Source organism: Jaculus jaculus, chromosome 8 (genome assembly GCF_020740685.1).
Source record: "Jaculus jaculus isolate mJacJac1 chromosome 8, mJacJac1.mat.Y.cur, whole genome shotgun sequence".
NCBI classification, from domain to species: Eukaryota; Metazoa; Chordata; class Mammalia; order Rodentia; family Dipodidae; genus Jaculus; species Jaculus jaculus.
This window is the reverse complement of record NC_059109.1, coordinates 58,487,707-58,506,729: the sequence shown is the minus strand read 5'-3', so window position 1 is coordinate 58,506,729 and position 19,023 is coordinate 58,487,707. Positions and strand designations below refer to the sequence as shown.

Genomic DNA, 19,023 nt, shown 5'->3' with positions numbered 1-19,023 from the left:
ACTATGTAGTCTCAGGGTGGCCTTGAACTCAATCACAGCGATCCTCCTATCTGTGCCTCCCAAGTGCTGTGATTAAAGGCATGCACCAGCACACCTGGCTAACCTTCAGTATTTTTCAGAGTTCATTGATGTTTTGATTTTTATGATTGCCAATACTGAGAATACTACATCACACAAATAAATAGTACAAAATGGTAGAAGCATGTTTATGGCCATTTCAGAAATTCTGTCTTGATCCCAAACCAATTTTATTTAACAAATCAGCAACTCAAAGCAAGTTTCTTTATTTTCTTGGTTCTTTTGAGACAGAGTCTCATGTAGCTCAGGCAGCCCTCACACTGTGTATGATCCTTCTGCCTCATTTTCCAAATGCTCAAATTATAGACCTTTGATGCCAGGCTCTAGGTTTTCAAGCAGCTTTTTTTTTTTTTATTTGTAAGCAGAGAGATAGAAAAGAAACAGAGAGGATGGGTGCACCAGGATCTCCAGCTGCTGCAAACAAATTCCAGACACAAGTGCCTCTTAACACATCTGCTTTTACATGGGTACTGGGAAATATTGAACCCGGGTCGTTAGGCTTTGTAGGCAAGCGCCTTAACCACTGAGCCATCTCTCCAGCACCTCAAACAAATTTTTGTTTGTTTTTGAGGTAGGGTCTTGCTGTAGTCCAGCCTTACCTGGTATTCACTATGTATTCTCAGGTTGGCCTCAAACTCACTACATTCCTCCCAAGTGCTGGGATTAAAGATGTATACCGCCAGGCCCAGCTAAAACTTTTTAGTCAAGCCAAACCTTTTAACACAATAAAAGATGTACTGGGGGCTGGAGAGATAGCTCATCAGTTCAAGGCATTGCTTGCAAGCCCATGAACCCAAGTTCCACTCCCCAGCACCCATATAAAATCAGATGCAATATAGTATATGCATCTGCAATCCCAACATGCTTATGGCAATGGGAAATAGAGCCAAGGGACTCTGGATGCTCATGGTCCAGTAGACTACTGTATGCAATGACAAAATAATGACAGGACACACACTTGTCCTCAGACGTCCACACACATGCCATGACACATGTGTGCCTATACACATACATTAAAAGAAGCAAAAGATACACTAGTTTTATACTTCCATGCTAAGGGAGGAATGATGGTAGGGAAATGTTAAAAGTCTCTGTTTTCTGTAATTAAACCATTATATAGAAAACTTTGTATGTACAGTAAAAACACTGAGACTCATAACATGTAATAACCTCAGATCTGATCCCAGGTGTTTCAGACAGCATTTGTTGGCAGTGCATAGCATGAAGGAAGGCTATGTGGTTTGATTCAGGTGTCCCCTATAAACACATGTGTTCTGAATGCTGTCCCAGCTGGTAGCAGTTTGGGAATCAGAACCTTGTGGGGGCAGGCTTATGGGTGTTATAGCTAGCTTCTCTTTGCCAGTGTTTGGCACAGTCTCCTGCATGCTCTTGTCTGCCTGATGTTGATCGGGAGGTGGTGTCCAGCCTCTGCTCATGCCACCATTTCCCCCTGCCATCATAGAGCTTCCCCTCAACTCTGTAAGCCAAAGTAAACCCTTTCGTCCCATAAGCTGCTTTTGGTCGGGTGCTTTGTGTCAGCAATGTCAAGCTGACTGCAACAATGGCATACAAAATGCAATGTATACATGTGTTCAGAACCAAGGCTTCAATGAAGTTATGCCATGCAGCATGGGCAAGCGCTGCAAGAAACGTATCCGACTCATTACCCATTTGATTTTGGATTAATCTTTAATCATTGTGTATTCAAAAGCCTTTTATTGTTGCCAAATTTTCCATAGCTTCCACACTCAATCCTGGGACCCCACAGTTTAACAAGCTGTGTCTTAGTGTTCACTTATTATGCATAAGAGAACCAATGTCATGCTTTCCAATGATCCCTAATATCTCTTGTCTTTAAAATCAGTTTTGTAACACTGGTTTGGAAGTCTGATTGTGGGTTTGGGAGATGGTCAGTGGTTAAAGGCACGTGCTTGCATAGCCAGCTGGTCCAAGTTCAGTTACCCATACCCATATAAAACCAGACACAAAATGTGGCACATGCATCTGGTATTCATTTGGCATCTGCAAGAGGCCCTGGCATGCCCATACATATACACACACATAAATAAGTTGAAATGGGAGGGTTCTTAATTCTCTTTCTCACCCCCCATTAATGTAGGGTTTCACCTAATTAATACTCACTCTGTAGTTCCAGGCTAGCCTTGAACTCACAGTGATCCTCCTACCTCTGCCTCCTGAGTGCTGGAATGAAAGGCGTGTTCCACAACACTCAGCTCTCTTTTCTTTTTAACTCCTTTCTACCTTATTTTATACTTACTTTAAAAGTTAGCAATTGCTTATTTTATTTATGTTTGGTAAAACTTTCATTCATTCATTCATTTATTTATTTATTTATTGGAGAGAGGGAGAGAGAGACAGAGAGAGAGAATGGGCGTACCAGGGCCTCTGGCCACTGCAAACAGACTTCAGATACATGTGCTACCTTGTACATCTGGTTTACGTGAGTACTGGGAAATCAAACCTGGGTCCTTAGGCTTTGCAGGCAACTGCTTTAACTGCTAAGCTATCTCTCCAGCCTGGATAAAACTTTTTATTTAATTTTTATATCTTATGTATTTATTTGAGAGAGAGAGAATGGGTATGCCAGGCCCTCTAGCTGGTGCAAATGAATTCCAGATGCATGTGTCACATTGTGTCTCAGGCCTACATGGGTACTGGGGGAATCCAACTTGGGTCCTTAGGCTTTGCACCCTAACCACTAAGGTATCACTCCAACTCAGCAATTACTTCTTTATCACTTATTTATTTCCTTTTAAAACTTATAACAGGATCTTTCCAAGATAATAAATGATCTTGTTGCATTCCAGACTCAAGAAAAGCAGAAGGAAGTTCCTTCTCTGTCAGACCAGAGCCAAGAAGATGAGAAGGCATTTTCCTCAGGAAAAAGTGAAATAAATGGTATGTCAGCTGATGCTTTTTTTTTTTTTTTTTTTTTGGTTTTCAAGGTAGGGTTTCACTCTAGCCCAGGCTGATCCTGAACTCAACAGAGATCCTCCTACCTCTGCCTCCCAGGTGCTGGGATTAAAGGCGTGCACCACCATGCCCAGCTTCTTTTTTGTAGTTTTTGTTGTTTTGGGGTTTTTTGTTGTTGTTGTTGTTGTTTTTGAGACAGATGGGTCTGGAACTCACTGTGCAGCCCAGGCTGGCCATTTGTTCTATGTATTGCTGTGGGTCGAATTCAAGTCATAAATTCTGGTACCTATGATACGACCTCATTTCTTTTTGTTGTTCTTTTTTTCACATGTGTGTGGTATACATGTGTGTATGTGTATTCATATGCACATGGGCACATTTGTCTATGTGTGGGTACATGTTCTCCTATATGTACCTGCTTGTGGAGGTCAAAGGTGAACATTGAATCTTTCATTGAACCTGGATCTTACTGATTTGGCCACTTAGCTACCCAGCTTACCCTGGAGTTCTTTTGTCTCCACCACGCAGGTGCTGGGATTCTAGGCACACAGTGTCACGTGCAGCTTTGCTTGTGCAGCAGCTGCTTCACCAAACAGCTTTCTTCTCTGCGCGGGGAGTCAGACCCAGGACCTTGAGCACACTTAGCAAGTGCTCTACCAATCTAAGCTATGTTCTCAACCCTACCTTTTATTTATTTATTTATGTCTTTACTTTTTAATTTTATTTTATTTTTGAGGTAGTTTCACTCTAGCCTAGATTGACCTGGAACTCACAGCGATCTCCCTACCTCTGTCCAAGTGCTGGGATTAAAGCTCTGTGCCACAACACCTGGATTAAGCCCTAGTTTGTTTGTTTTTTTTATTTCCTTTGTTTGTTTAATTAATCAATTTTTTGAAAGATAAAGAGGCAGAGAGAGGGCTGGGGAGATGGCTTAGTGGTTAAGGCACATGCTTGTGAAGCCTAAGGAACCAAATTAAATTCTCCAGGTCCCACATAAGCCAGATGCACATGGTGGTGCATGCATCTGGAGTTTGTTTGCAGTGACTAGAGGCCCTGGTGCTCCCATTCTCTCCCTCTCTCTCATAAATAAATTAAATAATTTAAAAATCCTTAAAAAAAAAAAAAAAGAGGCAGATACAGACAGTATGGGCTAGCCAGAGCCTCAAGCCACTACAAATGAACTCCAGACACATACACCACCTTGTACATCTGGCTTTATATGGATAATGGGTAATTGAACTCCAGTCCTTAGGCTTGGCAGGCAAGCTCCGTAACCACTGAGCCATCTCTCCAACCAGCCCAAACTTATTAAAAACCAGAATAAGAGTAGTTGCTGGATAGTTTAGGAAGGTTAATCTCTCCCTGGAAACAGGAAAACCTTTAATTTTTCTTATTAGTCCTTCTAGCTGATTATACAGGTTGGTACAAAAACTTGTTTGCAGAGCTGGACTTGGTGGCTAATGCCTATAAAATCCCAGCCCTCAGAGAGGCTGGGGAAGGAAGATCATGATGGGTTTAAGACCAGGATAGGCTAAAGTGAAACCCTGCCTAAAAAGGGGTGGGAGCTAAGCCTTAATGTTTCTTCAATTAGGACAGTAAGAGGGAACTGCAAGGCATATCTTCCCATGTGGACTCATTATGATAAAGATATCTTTCTTAGCACCTTTAATCCCAGCACTCGGGAGACAGAGGTAGGAGGATCGCTGTGAGTTCAAGGCCACCCTGAGGCTCCATAGTGAATTCCAGGTCAGCCTGAGCTAGAGTGAGACCCTACCTCGAAAAACCACCAAATTTATAAACACACACACACACACACACACACACACACACACACACACATATGTATATACATATATACATATACATACACACACACACACACACACACACACACACACACACACACACACATCTTTAACTTCCTAAAGCCCTTTTTCCTAAACTTTGTCAACTAACAAACCGTTTCAATAAGACCGAAAACTTTAGTTCCTCAATCCCTAAGAGCATGTGGAGCTCTCTGGAGTCATTCCTCAGGAAGGCTGCTAGTTACCATGAAACATCTCAATGTTAGGTCCCTGTGGTAAATCTGCCTGGGTTCCTAAGGCTTGCTGGGGGATGGAGAGGAGGGATTGAGGGGTGATGGTGCTTAACACTGTCCACCAGGCATTTAAATGAGAATGTCTAATCCTGAGCCTTCACATTTTCCCCAAAACTTGTTTTACTAAGTCTATAAACTTACAAAAAGGCAGATTCTGGTTCAGGAGGTCAGAAATGAGTCTGGGAATCTATTGGTGATGTTGTCATTTTATTTGGGAGGTTTAACTTGGAACCTTGTACATTCTATACTAAGCATACATACTACCTTTGATCCCCGTCTAGGTTTTGTTGTTTTAGCTATGTGTGTGTGTGTATCTTAGGTTGGCCTCAAACTTACTATTTAACTGAGGGTGACCTTGAACTCCTGAGCCTCCTGCCTCTCCTCCCAAGTGCTAGAATTAGCTCCCTAAATTGTTTTTTAATTTTGTGTGTTTATGTGTGTGTGTGTATGGGCACACAAGAGCCCTGGCATGCCCATTCTCTATCTTTCCCTTTCTTTTCAGATAGATAGATGGGCTCTGGCATGCCCCTTGTCTATTTTTCTCTTTCAGATGGATGGATGGATGGATGGGTGAGTGGATGGATGGATGGATGAATGGATGATATGAAGGTTGGGCATGATGGCTCACATGTTTAATCTCAGAACTTGGTAGGCAAAGGTACAGGATTGCTATGAATTCAAGGCCACCCAGAAACTACATAGTGAATTCCAGGTCAGCCTGGGCTAGGGTAAAACCCTACCTTGAAAACCCAAATGATGGCTTAGCTGTTAAGATGATTACATGCAAAGCCTAATGACCCAGGTTTGATTCCCCAGTACCCACAAAAAGCCAGATGCACAAGGTGGTACATGTGTCTGGAGTTCATTTGAAGCAGGAGAAAAGAAGCTAGGGGCTAAAGAGATGGCTTAGCAATTAAGGCACTTGCCTGCAAAATCTAAGGACCTGGGTTCAATTACCCAATACCCACATAAAGCTAGATGCACAAGGTGGTACCTGCATCTGGAGTTTGTAATGACTAGAGACCCTGGCGTACCCATTCTATTTTTTTTTCTCTCTCTCTATCTATCTATCCATCTATCTAACTATCATCTATATCTCAAATAAATAAATAAATAAAATATTTTTTTTAAGAGAAGCTTCATATTTTACTTTGCAACTAACCTTGTGAAAAGTACCACTTACAGTGATGGGAGAAATAACTGAGTCAGTACAGTGCTGGCTTTGTAAACTCAAGGACCTGATTTTGATCCCTGGGACCTACATAAAATTCCAGGTGTGGCAGCACATACCTGTAATCCTAGTGCTGGGACAGTGGAGACTCACTGAGGCTCACTGGCCAGCTAGACTAACCTAATTGGTGAGCTCCAGACCAATGAGAGATCATTTCAAAGAAGGTAGATGGTGTTTCTGAGGATGATACCTGAGGTTGTACTCTGGCCTCACAGGCATGAATACATACACATTTTAAAAAAAAAAAAAGCTCTGGGCTGGAGAGATTGCTTAGTGGTTAAGCACTTGCCTGTGAAGCCTAAGGACCCTGGGTCGAGGCTTGATTCCCCAGGACCCACACTAGCCAGATGCACAAGGGGGCACACGCATCTGGAGTTTGTTTGCAATGGCTGGAGACCCTGGCGCACCCATTCTCCCTCTCCCTCTCTCTCTCTCTCTCTCTCTCTCTCTCTCTCTCTCTGCCTCTTTCTCTGTCTGTCACTCTCAAATAAATAAATAAAAATTTAAAAAATTGTAATAAAACAAGCTCTGTGGAGATGGCTGTGTGATTAAAGGTGCTTGATTGCAGTGGGTTTGATTTTCCAGTACCCACATAAAGCCAGATGAACAAAGTAGCACATGTGTATGTAGTTCCTTTGCAGTGGCAGAAGGCCCTGGTGAACCTATTCTCTCTCTCAAATAAATAATTAAATTTTTTTTAAAAAAAGGAAAGAATTGTCCTGAGCATGGTGGTGCACACCTTTAAATTCCCAGCATTCAGGAGGCAGAGGTAGGAGGATCACCAAGAGTTCGAGGTTACCCTGAGACTACATAGTGAATTCCAGGTCAACCTGAGCTAGAGTGATACTCTACCTCAGAAAAAAAAAAAAAGAAAGAAAAAGAAACTGCCACTTTACAAAATTTAGTATAGTACCCACAATTATCTGAAAAGGCTACTGAAATACTCTTGTTTAATTATATATTTCTGGAGGCAGTGTTTTTCATACTGCAATATCTTGTATAAAGAAGCAGATAAAATAATCTGCTTTTTTTTTTTTTTTTTTTTTTGGTGTAGGGTCTCTAGTCCATAATGTGCCTTTCTTGCTTTCTTTTTTGGTTTGTATTATTTTTGTGGTAGTGGACTAGGGATGGAACCCAAAGCTCGCCACATGCTAGGCAAGTGTTCAGTGAGCTGTATTTCCAGACCCAGACAGATGTTACTGAGGTTATCTTTTTTCTTTTTTTAATCCTTGATTACTGAAGTCAAGAGTTTAATGGAAATTTTGTTTTTTCTCTCTCATTCATTCTCTTTGGATTTAGGCAATGAAGATTCAAAAGCATCTTCAGAAAAAAGGTCTCTGTCCATGGATGGGTTTTCCAGTTTTGGGAACAATAAAAAAGCTGCAGCTACAGCCACTACTCCAAGTAAGATTTATGCACAAAAACATATAAGGTAATGGGTTGGCCTGCTTCCAACTTGTGCTGGTGAGGCAGTGAGCAGTGACTCCTGAAATCTCCTTGCTGGAAACAGGGCTTGGAGGTCTTGGGAACTTACCCTGAAACCATGTAAAGTGAAAATAAATGTACTTGTTTCATCAGATTGATGTATAGATGAATAATATTGATTTCTACTGTTGATTACCTAGCTACGTCAAATAACATGTAGCAAGGGTTCAATAAGTACATGATGACATAATGTCGATGAAGTTCTTGGCACAATACCCACCATATACTTGTTTTCTAAGCAATGTATAAGACTATATATGACCATTTTTTTTGTTTTGATTTGGTTTGTTTAGTTTGGTTTTTTCAAGGTAGGGTCTCACTCTAGCCCAGGCTGACCTGGAATTCATTATGTAGTCTCAGGGTGACCTCAAAGTCCTACCTCTGCCTCCCCAGTGCTGGGATTACTGGCTTTAACCACTATACCTAATGTGAATATTTTCATGTCCTAAAATGGTCTTACCTGGGTGTGGTGGCACACACCATTAATCCCAGCACTTGGAAGGCTGAGATCACAGAATTACAGTACGTTCAAAGTTAGCCTGGGCTACATCAAGCATTTTAGGACAGCCTGGACTACAGAGTCAAACCCTTTCTCAATAGACCTAAGATAAAAAGAATCTTCTAACCAAGAAAAAAAGGTAATCTTTCCACTCTTGTACCACTAGAATAATACTTAATGCACACATTGATTATATACATTTATAATAGTTAGAATTCTATTAATAATGTACTAGGAATTCAACAAATGTTAATATACATGATGGATTAACATAGGGAAGGGTTCAGCAAACTGCTCCCTGCCCACCTTCACTAATCTTCAATCTCTCGAGCTAAAGTCTTTACTTTTCGGTTTTTTTGGGGGGACAGTATCTTATTATGCCCCAAGCTGGCTGCAGATTTATTATATTGCCAAGGCTGGCCTTGAACTCCTAATCTCTCTGCTTGTACTTCCTGTGTGCTGGTTTATAGGCCTATACCACCACAACTAGCCTGGCTTTCACATTTTTATAGGATTTGAAAGATGTGAGAAAACCATAGCATACTTAGCCTCAAAGCCTAACGTATTTGCTGCCTAACCTTTTGTTTGTAGTCAGCTCCATGCTGCTAAGACAAACACCCAACCAGACACACTGTATGGAAGGAAGGGAGTTTTATTTCAGGCTTATAGATCCAGGGAAAATTCCATCAATGGCGAAAATAGCTGGTACTCTTTCATAGATCCAAGCAGAAAAATACCACCAAACAGCCAGCAAAACACCAAAAGCAGCAAGCAGGAATGCCCAGAGCTCAAACTGCTCTGTTCATACCTTTGGGCTGTAATGGAGACCCACCCCCAAACACACCTTAGGGCTGAACTCCAGAATCCGCCTCTAGTGACACCCCTTTGTAGCAGGGGTCTACTACTTTGTAGGGGCTCAAGAAAGAAGTTTAATAAAAAATGACTGAGTCTGGGCTGGAGAGATGGCTCAGAAGTTAAGGCACTTGCTTGTGGAGCCTAAAACCTCATGTTGCACTCTCCAGGTCTCACATAAGCCAGATGCACAAAGGTGATACAAGTGCTCAAGGTCACACATGCCCACAAGGTGGCGCACACACTTGAAGTTTGAGTAAAGCGGCTGAAGGTCCTGGCTCACCAATTTTCTCTCTCTCTCTCTCTCTCTCTCTTTCATCTCTCTTTCACTCTCACTCTCTTACATTAAAAAAGAAAGGAAGAAAAAGGCCAGTCTGTTGGGCTTGTCGTAAAAAATAATAATAATTACTGAGTCTGCCAGGTGTTGTGGTGCAGGCCTTTAATCTCAGCAGTTGAGACGGAGAGGTAGGAGAATCACTGGAGTTCAAGACCATTCTAAGACTACATGGTGAATTTCAGGTCAGCCTGAGCTAAAGTAAGACCCTACCTCAAAAAAAAAAAAAAAAAAAAAAGGCTGAGTCTATGGGGCTGTTCATTCAAACTACCATATCCTTCATAGAAAAAGTGTGTTAGTCCTTAACCTAGAGCATTCTAAGCAACATAAAATGCCAAATTTCAGGGCCTAAGGGGTTATGCCTAATGCTAGAGCATGTTAGATTCAGCATGTACAAGGGCTTGGACTCAAGCTCCAGCATGCATACACATACAAATTCAATGTGTAATCATTGAATAAAGGCCATTTAACTAGTTGATTGTGAGAAAAGGTAAATCTATTGCTCTTCATCAGACCAAGACATCAATTAAGGAGATGGTGAATGTTTAATACCTGAGAAGATGAATAGGCTTTACCTTGAGTGCATGAAAACTTAAGTGTTCTGAAATTAAAGTTTTAGTAAAGGTAATATTGAATAAGTTGGATGCAAAAAATAAATAAATAAATAAATAAATAAAGGAGAGTAATGGTTCATTTTACTCAAAAACAAGGAAGTCAGGCATGGTGACACATGCCTGTAATCATAGCACTTAGGAGGCTGAGGTAGATAGGAAGACTGCCATGCGTTTGAGGCCAGCCTGAAACTGCATAGTGAATTCCAGGTCAGCAAGACTCTACCTCAAAAAAAAAAAGTACAAAGGAGTATGAAAAATTACATTTTATTTTAGTAATTTTCATATTTTGGGTCATTCTAGACTTTAAGAGGCTTCATGAGGCTCACTTTAAGAAAATGGAATCCATTGATGAATATGTTATGAGAAAAAAGAAACATCTTAAAGAACACAACTCACTTACTGAATTAAAGGTATGCAGATAAAATTCATGTACTCTTTTCCTCTCCATAATTCTTAAATATCATATTCTTAAATTAAGCTACCTGGTTTCTTGCTTTTTGGTTTGTTTTATGGGGTTTGGGTTTTTGTTTGTTTTGTTTTAGTTTGCTTTTGTTTGATTTTTCAAGGTAGGGTCTCGCTTTAGCCCAAACTGACCTGGAATTCACTATGTAGTCTCAGGGTGGCCTCGAACTCATGGCAGTCCTGCTACCTCTGCCTCCCAAGTGCTGAGATTAAAGGTGTGCGCCACCATGCCTGGCCAGTTTGGGTTTTTTGAGGTTTTCTTTTGTTTGTTTTTTGTGTTTGTTTGGTTGTTTGTTTGGTTGTTTGTTTTAGTTTTTCAAGGAAAGGCCTAACTGTAGCTCAGGCTGACCTGGAATTCACTATGTAGTCTCAGGGTGGCCTCGAACTCATGGCAATCCTCCCACCTCTGCCTCCCAGGTGCTGGAATTAAAGGTGTGCACCACCACACCCAGCTGGTTTGGGTTTTTGATTTGTAGTTTTTTTTTTAATATTACTGGTTGGGGGTATGTATGCATGTATGTAAATGTGTGGTCTATATTTATGTACGTGTGTGTGTGTGTATGCATGTCTGTGTATAGAGACCAGAGAACACTGAATGTCTTCCTGTATCACTCTTCCGCTTATTTCCTTGAGACAGGGCCTCTCACTGAACTTGGAGCTGCAGTTTTTCCCTTAGACTACAGCAGGTCTCAGCAATTCTCTTGTCTCTGTCCCCTCAAGACTTAGGATTCCAGGCATATATGGTCATGCCCAGTTTTATGTTTTGTTTTGTTTTTAGAATCTTAGTTATTTATTTCAGAGAGAGAAAGGCAGACAGACAGACAGAGAGAATGGGCGCGCCAGGGCCTCCAGCCACTACAAACTCCAGATGCATGCACCACCTTGTGCATCTGGCTGACATGGGTCCTGGAGAATTGAACTGAGGTCCTTTGGCTTTGTAGGCAAATGCCTTAACCACTAAGCCATCCCTCCAGCCTGTTTTTTTTTTTTTTTCTTCAATGTTGTATTTATTTATTTACTCGTTTGTAAGGAGAGAGAGAATGCACGCTCCAAGGCCTCCAGCCACTGCAAATGAACTCTAGACACTTGTGCCGCCTTGTGCAGCTGGCTTTATTAGGGTCCTGGGGAATTACAGCTGGGTCCTTTGGCTTTACAGGACCAACCCCATTTTTTTGGTGTTTTTTTGTTTGTTTTTTTTTTTTTTTTGAGATGAAGTCTATTCTATAGCTGTCCTAGAATTCACTATGTAATGCAGGCTGGCCTTGAACCCTCAGAAGATCCTCCTACCTTAGTCTCCCAAGTGCTGAATTATGGACATGAGCCACCAGACCTGGCTTGGTTTGAATTTGTAAACAGTTTAAAACTGTGGTAATTATAGCCACATTACCTGTGGGGTGGATTTGTGTGAGCTTGGTATATCATTATCTTAAAATTGTTTTGAAGGCTGGGCATGGTGGCACACGCATTTAATCCCAAGGCCAGAGGTAGGAGGATCGCCATGAGTTCGGCTACCCTGAGACTCATAGAGAATTCCAGGGCAGCCTGAGCTAGGGTGAGATCCTACCTCAAAAAAAAAAAAAAAAAAATGGTTTTCTCCTATCCTCAGAATTTTTAAAGCCCACCAAGTAAATGTATACAGCCTCACTTTGGGGAACTAATCCCATGGTGCAATGTGCCCTATTTTCTGACTCCTGTGTTTTTCCTAGCTTTCATTGAAGGCGGAGTGATTTCTGACGGGAGCCATCTTCTTTCTTTTATCTCCTTAAATAATATAAGAGGATTCATAGTAGCTAACCTAAAGGATACCTATGGTAACAGCACACTTAGCGGTTTCAGTACAGGTTCTGTTAGATTCTTCAAGAGAGAGTGATAAAATCAACCCTTTAGTGGAGTTAGAAGAGAAGTGAAGTGAATTGACAACATCTTGGAAAGTTGATGTTGCTGGTATCGGGAGTTAAAGAGTGCCAAACAAGGCTAACAAGCATTATTTTTAGAACTTAATAATATATAACTTACTATTTCTTTTTATTATTATTATTTGCAAGCAGAGACAGAGAGGAAGAAAGAATGGGTATGCTAGGACTTCTAGCCACTGCAGACAAACTCCAGGTGTATGTGCCTCTTTGTGTATCTGGCTTTATATGGGTACTAGGCAATCGAACCTGGACCGTGAGGCTTTACAAGTGCCTTAGCTATCTCTCCAGCCCATAACCTACTATTTATTAAAAAGAATTTAAGAAAAAGCTGGGTGTGGTGGCGCACGCCTTTAATCTCAGCACTTGGGAGGCAGAGGTAGGAGGATCACCGTGAGTTCGAGGCCACCCTGAGACTACATAGTTAATTCCAGGTCAGCCTGGGCCAGAGTGAGACCCTACCTCGAAAAACCAAAAGAAAAAAAAAAAAGAATTTAAGGAGTGCTCGCTTCAGCAGCACATGTATTAAAATTGGAACAATACAGGGCTGGAGAGATGGCTTAGCGGTTAAGCGCTTGCCTGTGAAGCCTAAGGACCCCGGTTCGAGGCTCGGTTCCCCAGGTCCCACGTTAGCCAGATGCACAAGGGGGTGCATGCGTCTGGAGTTCGTTTGCAGAGGCTGGAAGCCCTGGCGCGCCCATTCTCTCTCTCCCTCTATCTGTCTTTCTCTCTGTGTCTGTCGCTCTCAAATAAATAAATAAAAAAAAAAATTGGAACAATACAGAGAAGATTAGCATGGCCTCTGCATAAAGATGACACACAAATTCATGAACTGATCCATACTTTTTTAAAAAAAGTGTAAGTGGGGGGAGGAAGAGTATCACCATGGGGGTATTTTTTATAATGATGGAAGTTGTTAATAAAATTTTTTTTTAATTTAAAAATAAAAAAAGAATTTAAGGAGCCGGGCATGGGGCCATATGCTTTTAATCCTAGCACTTGGGAGGCAGAGGTGGGAGAATTGCCGTGAGTTCAAGGCCCCTTGAACTACATAGTGAATTCCAGGTCATCCTGGGCTACAGCAAGACTCTACCTCGGGGAGTGGGGGCGGGGGAATTTAAGCTAGCTTGTAGTACTAAACATAACAGGAAATAACATAAAGAGTACTTAAAAGAGGCTGAGGTCTGGGGATGACACTCAGTAGAACACATGGGCTGGAGAGATGGCCCAGTGGTTAAAGGTTTTGCTTGCAAAGCCTCTTTCTCTCATTGCATATAAAGAAATTATATATATAGCCAGGCCTGGTGGCACATGCCTTCAATTCCAGCACTTGGAAGGCAGAGGTAGGTGAATCGCCATGAGTTCGAGGCCACCAAGACTAGATAGTGAATTCCAGGTCAGCCTGAGCTAGAATGAAACCCTACCTTGTAAAACAAAAAATATAAAAATATATTTTTTTAAAATGTAAAAAGTTGGGCTAGAAAGATGGCTCAATGGTTAAGGCATTTGCCTGTGAAGCCTAAGGACCCAGGTTCAATTCTCTATATCCCACATAAGCCAGATGCACATGGTGGCACATGCATCTGTAGTCTGTATGCAGTGGCTAGAGGCTCTGGCACTCCCATCCTCTCTTTCTCTCTCTCTCCCTCACTCTCTAGTAAATAAATTTTAAAAACATTTTTATAAAATGTAAAAAGGTGAGAGAAGACAGATAGTATCCATTAGTAGGAACAGTGTTTCTTGCTTTCATAAATCACTGCTGACTTTTTCATTTTCTAGGGCCAAGTGAAAAACAGACTTAGTGATAATAAGTTCTCAGTAATTTTTTTTAAGTACATGAGCTCGTTGGTGAAGAACTTAACAAAAATAATAAATGATCACTATTACTTGAAGATACTGTTTATCAAGGCTTTTTAGCAAAGTTAAATCATATTAATGTAGGATTTTGGAGTTTAGGAGGGGTCTCCCAGAACCCAAGAGTGATGGTTTGATTCGGGTGTCCCCCATAAACGTAAGTGTTCTGAATCCTGTGTTCCCAGCTGATGGAGATTTGGGAATCAATGCCTGCTGGAGGGAGTGTATTGTTGGAGGCGGGCTTATGGGTGTTATAGCCAGCTTCCCCATGCCAGTGTTTGGCACACTCTCCTGCTCCTGTTGTCCACCTTCTGTGGGCCAGGGCTTGATGTCCTCCCTCTGTTCAATGCCATTGTTTTCCCCTGCCATCGTGGAGCTTCCCCTTGAGCCTGTAAGCCAAAATAAACCTCTTTTTCCCACAAGCTGCTCTTGGTTGGGTGATTTCTACCAGCAATGTGAACCTGACTGCAAAACCAAGTTTTGGGTTCTGGTCTATCTTTAACAAAGAGTTGGTAAAGATGGACTCAAGAAGTATAAATTATGTGTTACTAAGTTTATTTAGGGATGAATCACCAATTGTGGGGTTTATTTGAGGTAGAAATCACAAACTGGGGTTCAGAAAACATACTCTTATGTGGAAACACTGCATAGTTTACAAGGTTCATTTAAGAGAAGTTGAGGTTTTGGGGGGAAAAAAAACTGGAGTAGAGTCAAGCATGTGGACTTAAGAAAAAAATGTGGCTTTTAAAGAGATTAGAGTAAAGCTGCAAGCATGTGCAAAGTAGAATCTAGGAGCATGTGTAGGGAAGCTTGGATGAACCTGCCTGACATCTTCCATGTGTATTTAGACAAGCTAAGAGGGCAAATGGTAAGGCTCAAGGAAAAAAATGGGATGGCAGATTTCAAAGCAGAAACCAAGAGATTCAGAGGAGCAGTGAGTAATGAAGAGAGTTACATTCATGGTACCCCAAGTTTAAAGCAGTTACACAGGTAGCAAGCCTAGAGTTGGTGAGAGCACCCACGTAATAGATCTGGAGTGTAAGAAAAATACACATATGCTAGATTCAGAAACCAAAGGAAAATTAAGAAAGGTAGGCAGGTAGATAAGCCCAACAGAGAAGTATAGCTGAGCTGAGAAGATAGGAGCCATAAAGGAAAGGAGAAGACCCAGCTGGTTGGCAGATTTAGAGGGCGGGTCCCCGGGCCAGCCCATGCAGGGCTGTCTGTCTAGACAGGCAGCGGGGAGGTGCTGTAGATCGGTGTTGATCAGACACCGATAGATAGATGAGTTCTATTTCTGCTGTTCTGTGTCAGAGCAAGCTGGAATGTGGGGTGGTACCTCTTGGTTCTCTCTGGGCCTCAATATAACTAGAACTGCCTTTAAAAAGCTAGCTTTCAGTGGAAAGTGGGGGCGGGGGAGGGAGGGAATTACCATGGGATATTTTTTTATAATCATGGAAAATGATAATAAAAAAATAAAAAATTTAAAAAATAAAATAAGCTAGCTTTCAGGCTGGAGAGATGATTTGGCAGTTAAGGTGCTTGCCTACAAAGCCTGAGGTCCTAGGTTCTTCTCAGAACCCATGTGAGCCAGATGTACATGGTGGCACATGCATCTGGAGGTTGTTTGCAGTGGTTAGTGGCCCTGGTGTGCCCATTCTCTCTCTTCTCCCCATCTTTCTCTCTAATAAATAGTTAAATAAGTTTTTTTTTTTTCAGATTCTGCTTTTTATTTATTTGTCTTTTTTTACAAAAAAAATTTATTTAGAAGACATGTTCTATTTAGAAGGCATTATAAGAAAGAAAAATATATTTAGAATCATCATTCTATTATTGTTCAGTTTTGCTTTTTTCATTTTAAGAATATTGTCTTTTTAAAGAGTGGTAGGTAGCTGGTCACACATAAATCATGTGTCCACACTTGACCAGAGGCCTCACTCATCTTAAGTTTGAACATTTTCTCAGTTCTACTTGTAAGTTACCTCATTTGAAATTTTATTTTGGTAAAAAGACAGAACATAAAGGAAAGGGGCATATTCTTCCTGAAAGGTAAAGGGATATTATGAAAAGATCAGGACACTGACTCCTAGGCTGTGTGCAGATCATCAAAGCCCTGGGCTGTGGGTTCCAGTTGCCAGTAGCCTCCCCAAACCACCTCACCTTCCTCCATCCCTTTGGTGTCTTCAAAGCCTGCATCTGGGGCTGGAACAGTAAAGGCACTTGCCTTTGAAGCCTAAGGACCCAGTTTCAAATCCCCAGTACCCACATAAGCCAGATACACAAGGTGGCATACATTTGGAGTTCCTTTGCAGTGGCTAGAAGCCCTGGTGTGCCCATTCCCTCTCTATCTCTCTCATTCTCAAATAAATAAATATATAAATAAAAATAAAATTAAAATATTAGTGGTGAAGGCGCTTGCCTGAAAAGCCAAAAGACCCAGGTTCGATTCCCCAGGACCTACCTAAGCCAGATGCACAAGGTGGAGCATGAGTCTGGAAAAAATAATTTTTTATGATTTTTTTTTAAAGAGCTGGCTTTCTTTTATCCTCAAATATTATTAAACTTTTCCAGTCCTTCATTCTGGTCATGGGAGTGAAGAAGCCAAAGGAGAGGTACATTAGCAAGTGCTAGGTCCCCCTGAGTCTATAGACAAAAAGCTCGTGCTGGTGCACTACAGAAAGATACAAACGCTTTCTCTGCAGAGGTGTGAGCTAGCTACAAAGATGCCGAGAAGTAGGGCTATCCGTGTCCCTTGTGAAACTGTTATTAAGACCTTGGTGGATAGTTACAACCTCTTTCTTATGTGGTATGGATGAATTAATTTTCTAGATAAAAGTAAGGTCAGAACAACTGCCTCAACCAGAACGGAGTGTTGTCCTTGAAGATGGACAGGGCTGGGGTAGAGCACTTGCCTAGTAAGTATAAGGCCCTGGGCTGAGTCATTCTCAGCTGTGTAACAAGTTTGAGACCAGCCTGGGCTACATGAGACCTTATCTCAACCTACCCCTACACCTCCCCCATTTTTTTTTGCATGTGTATGGTGTGGCATGTGGGTAAGTGTATGTGGACGCCAGAGGTCTTTCTCAGTAGCTTTCCATCTTAGCCAGCAAGCCCCTGGGATCCTCTTGCCTTTGCCTTACACGAGCTGGGATCAGGTGCAGTCTACCACACAGCTCCTACATGCGTACTAGGAATCTGACTCCAAGACCTCATGCTTACACAGCAGACAATTTGTAAGTGAGCCATCCTCCCAGCTCTCCTCCCTTGTAAAAAGGCTGTTATTTGGGGGTGAAGTATGTAGGATTACTTGTAGATTCCATATGCTAATTTCTTTTTGAGATAGTCTCATGTATTCCAGGCTGGCTTCAACTTGAACTTTCTTATACTCCTGCCTCCACTTTGTAAGGTGTTATATAGAGTTTTGATTCCACTTCCAATTTATAGTAGATTAGCTTCATGCATGCTGGTCAAGCACTTTATCAACTGAACTGTATCTCTAGCACCTCTGTATGCTAATTATATAGCTGGGTTTTGTTTTTATTTGGTTGGAGAGGAGATCTCATCTAGCTCCAGGCTGTGTAGCTAAGATTGGCCCAGAACTCCTGATCTACTTCTACTCCCCAAGTGCTAAGATTTTAGGCATGTATTACACAGCCTAGCTCTGTGGTAAGGGATTTTTTTTTTTTTAGGTTTTTATCTATTTGTATGTATGTGGGTATCTATGTGTAGGTCAGAGGACAGCTTCAGGGTGTCTGTGTTCCACCTTCTTTGAGACAGGGTCTCTTGACCCTGCAAATGAACTGCCAGACTGCATATGAACAGCAGACCAGCTGCCCTGGCCTGAGAACTTCAGGTTATTCTGGTCCTTCCTCCCATTGCCATGCACCACATTGTATACAGCCTTTCCTCTTAGTGTTATTGTTTTGGTTTTTCAAGGTAGGGTCTCGCTGTAGCCCAGGCTGACCTAGAATATTCTCTCTCTCTCTCTCTCTCTGTCTCTGTGTGTGTGTGTGTGTGTGTGTGTGTGTGTGTCTGTCTGTCTGTCTGTCTGTCTGTATCTGTGTGTGTAAGTGCACACATACAATGGTGCATGTGTGGAAGTCAGAGGATACCCTCCGGTGTCAGTCCTTGCCTTCTACATTGTTCTTGAGGCAAGGATTTTTGTTTGCTGCTGTATTCCCCAGGCGTGCTAGACTACTGATGTTCACACTCTGTGTCCAGTTTGCTGTGGATTCTGCGGATCTGAACTTGGGTCATCGGGTTTGTGAAGCATCTCCCAGTTCCCCCAAGCTTTTACAATGGTGCCTTTGGGCTGGAGAGATGGCTTAGCAATTAAGGTGCATGCTTGCCAAAATGTTTGAAATGGTGCCTTTGCTCCTCTTTAGAAGCCTCCAGGCAAAAAAGAAGGGGCAGTGACTCCAGTTCCTCCAAGAAGAAGACCCTCTGTGGCTTGCACTCCTGTCAGCCAGTGCCGCTCACACCGCCAGCCCCATGGCCCTGCGAGTCCACGCACCGTGTGTGGAAGAGGGTCAGTCAGGCACTCTGCACTCTCAGCAACGAGAATGAATGTCAGGTAAAGAGATCACTCCACAATGTAAGCAGAGGCAAAATCTGGATGGAGGTTTTTTGTTTTTTTTTTTCCTTCTTTAATGTTAGGTATGTGTGTACA

At 41.9% G+C, this 19,023-nt stretch overlaps 1 protein-coding gene and 1 pseudogene across 3 annotated transcripts in view; both read left to right on the top strand.

The window, feature by feature from the left end:
* Window positions 1–19,023, top strand: part of Nusap1 (nucleolar and spindle associated protein 1) — a 49,245-nt gene that overhangs the window by 11,101 nt on the left and 19,121 nt on the right. For all 3 annotated transcript variants that reach the window (XM_045157149.1, XM_045157150.1, XM_045157148.1), the window contains 4 exons: window positions 2,907–2,997; window positions 7,641–7,745; window positions 10,426–10,535; window positions 18,740–18,927. In XM_045157149.1, coding sequence (XP_045013084.1) covers window positions 2,907–2,997; window positions 7,641–7,745; window positions 10,426–10,535; window positions 18,740–18,927 — 494 coding nt within the window. The remainder of the gene's footprint in view (window positions 1–2,906; window positions 2,998–7,640; window positions 7,746–10,425; window positions 10,536–18,739; window positions 18,928–19,023) is intronic.
* LOC123463119 lies at window positions 13,235–13,347 on the top strand (annotated as a pseudogene).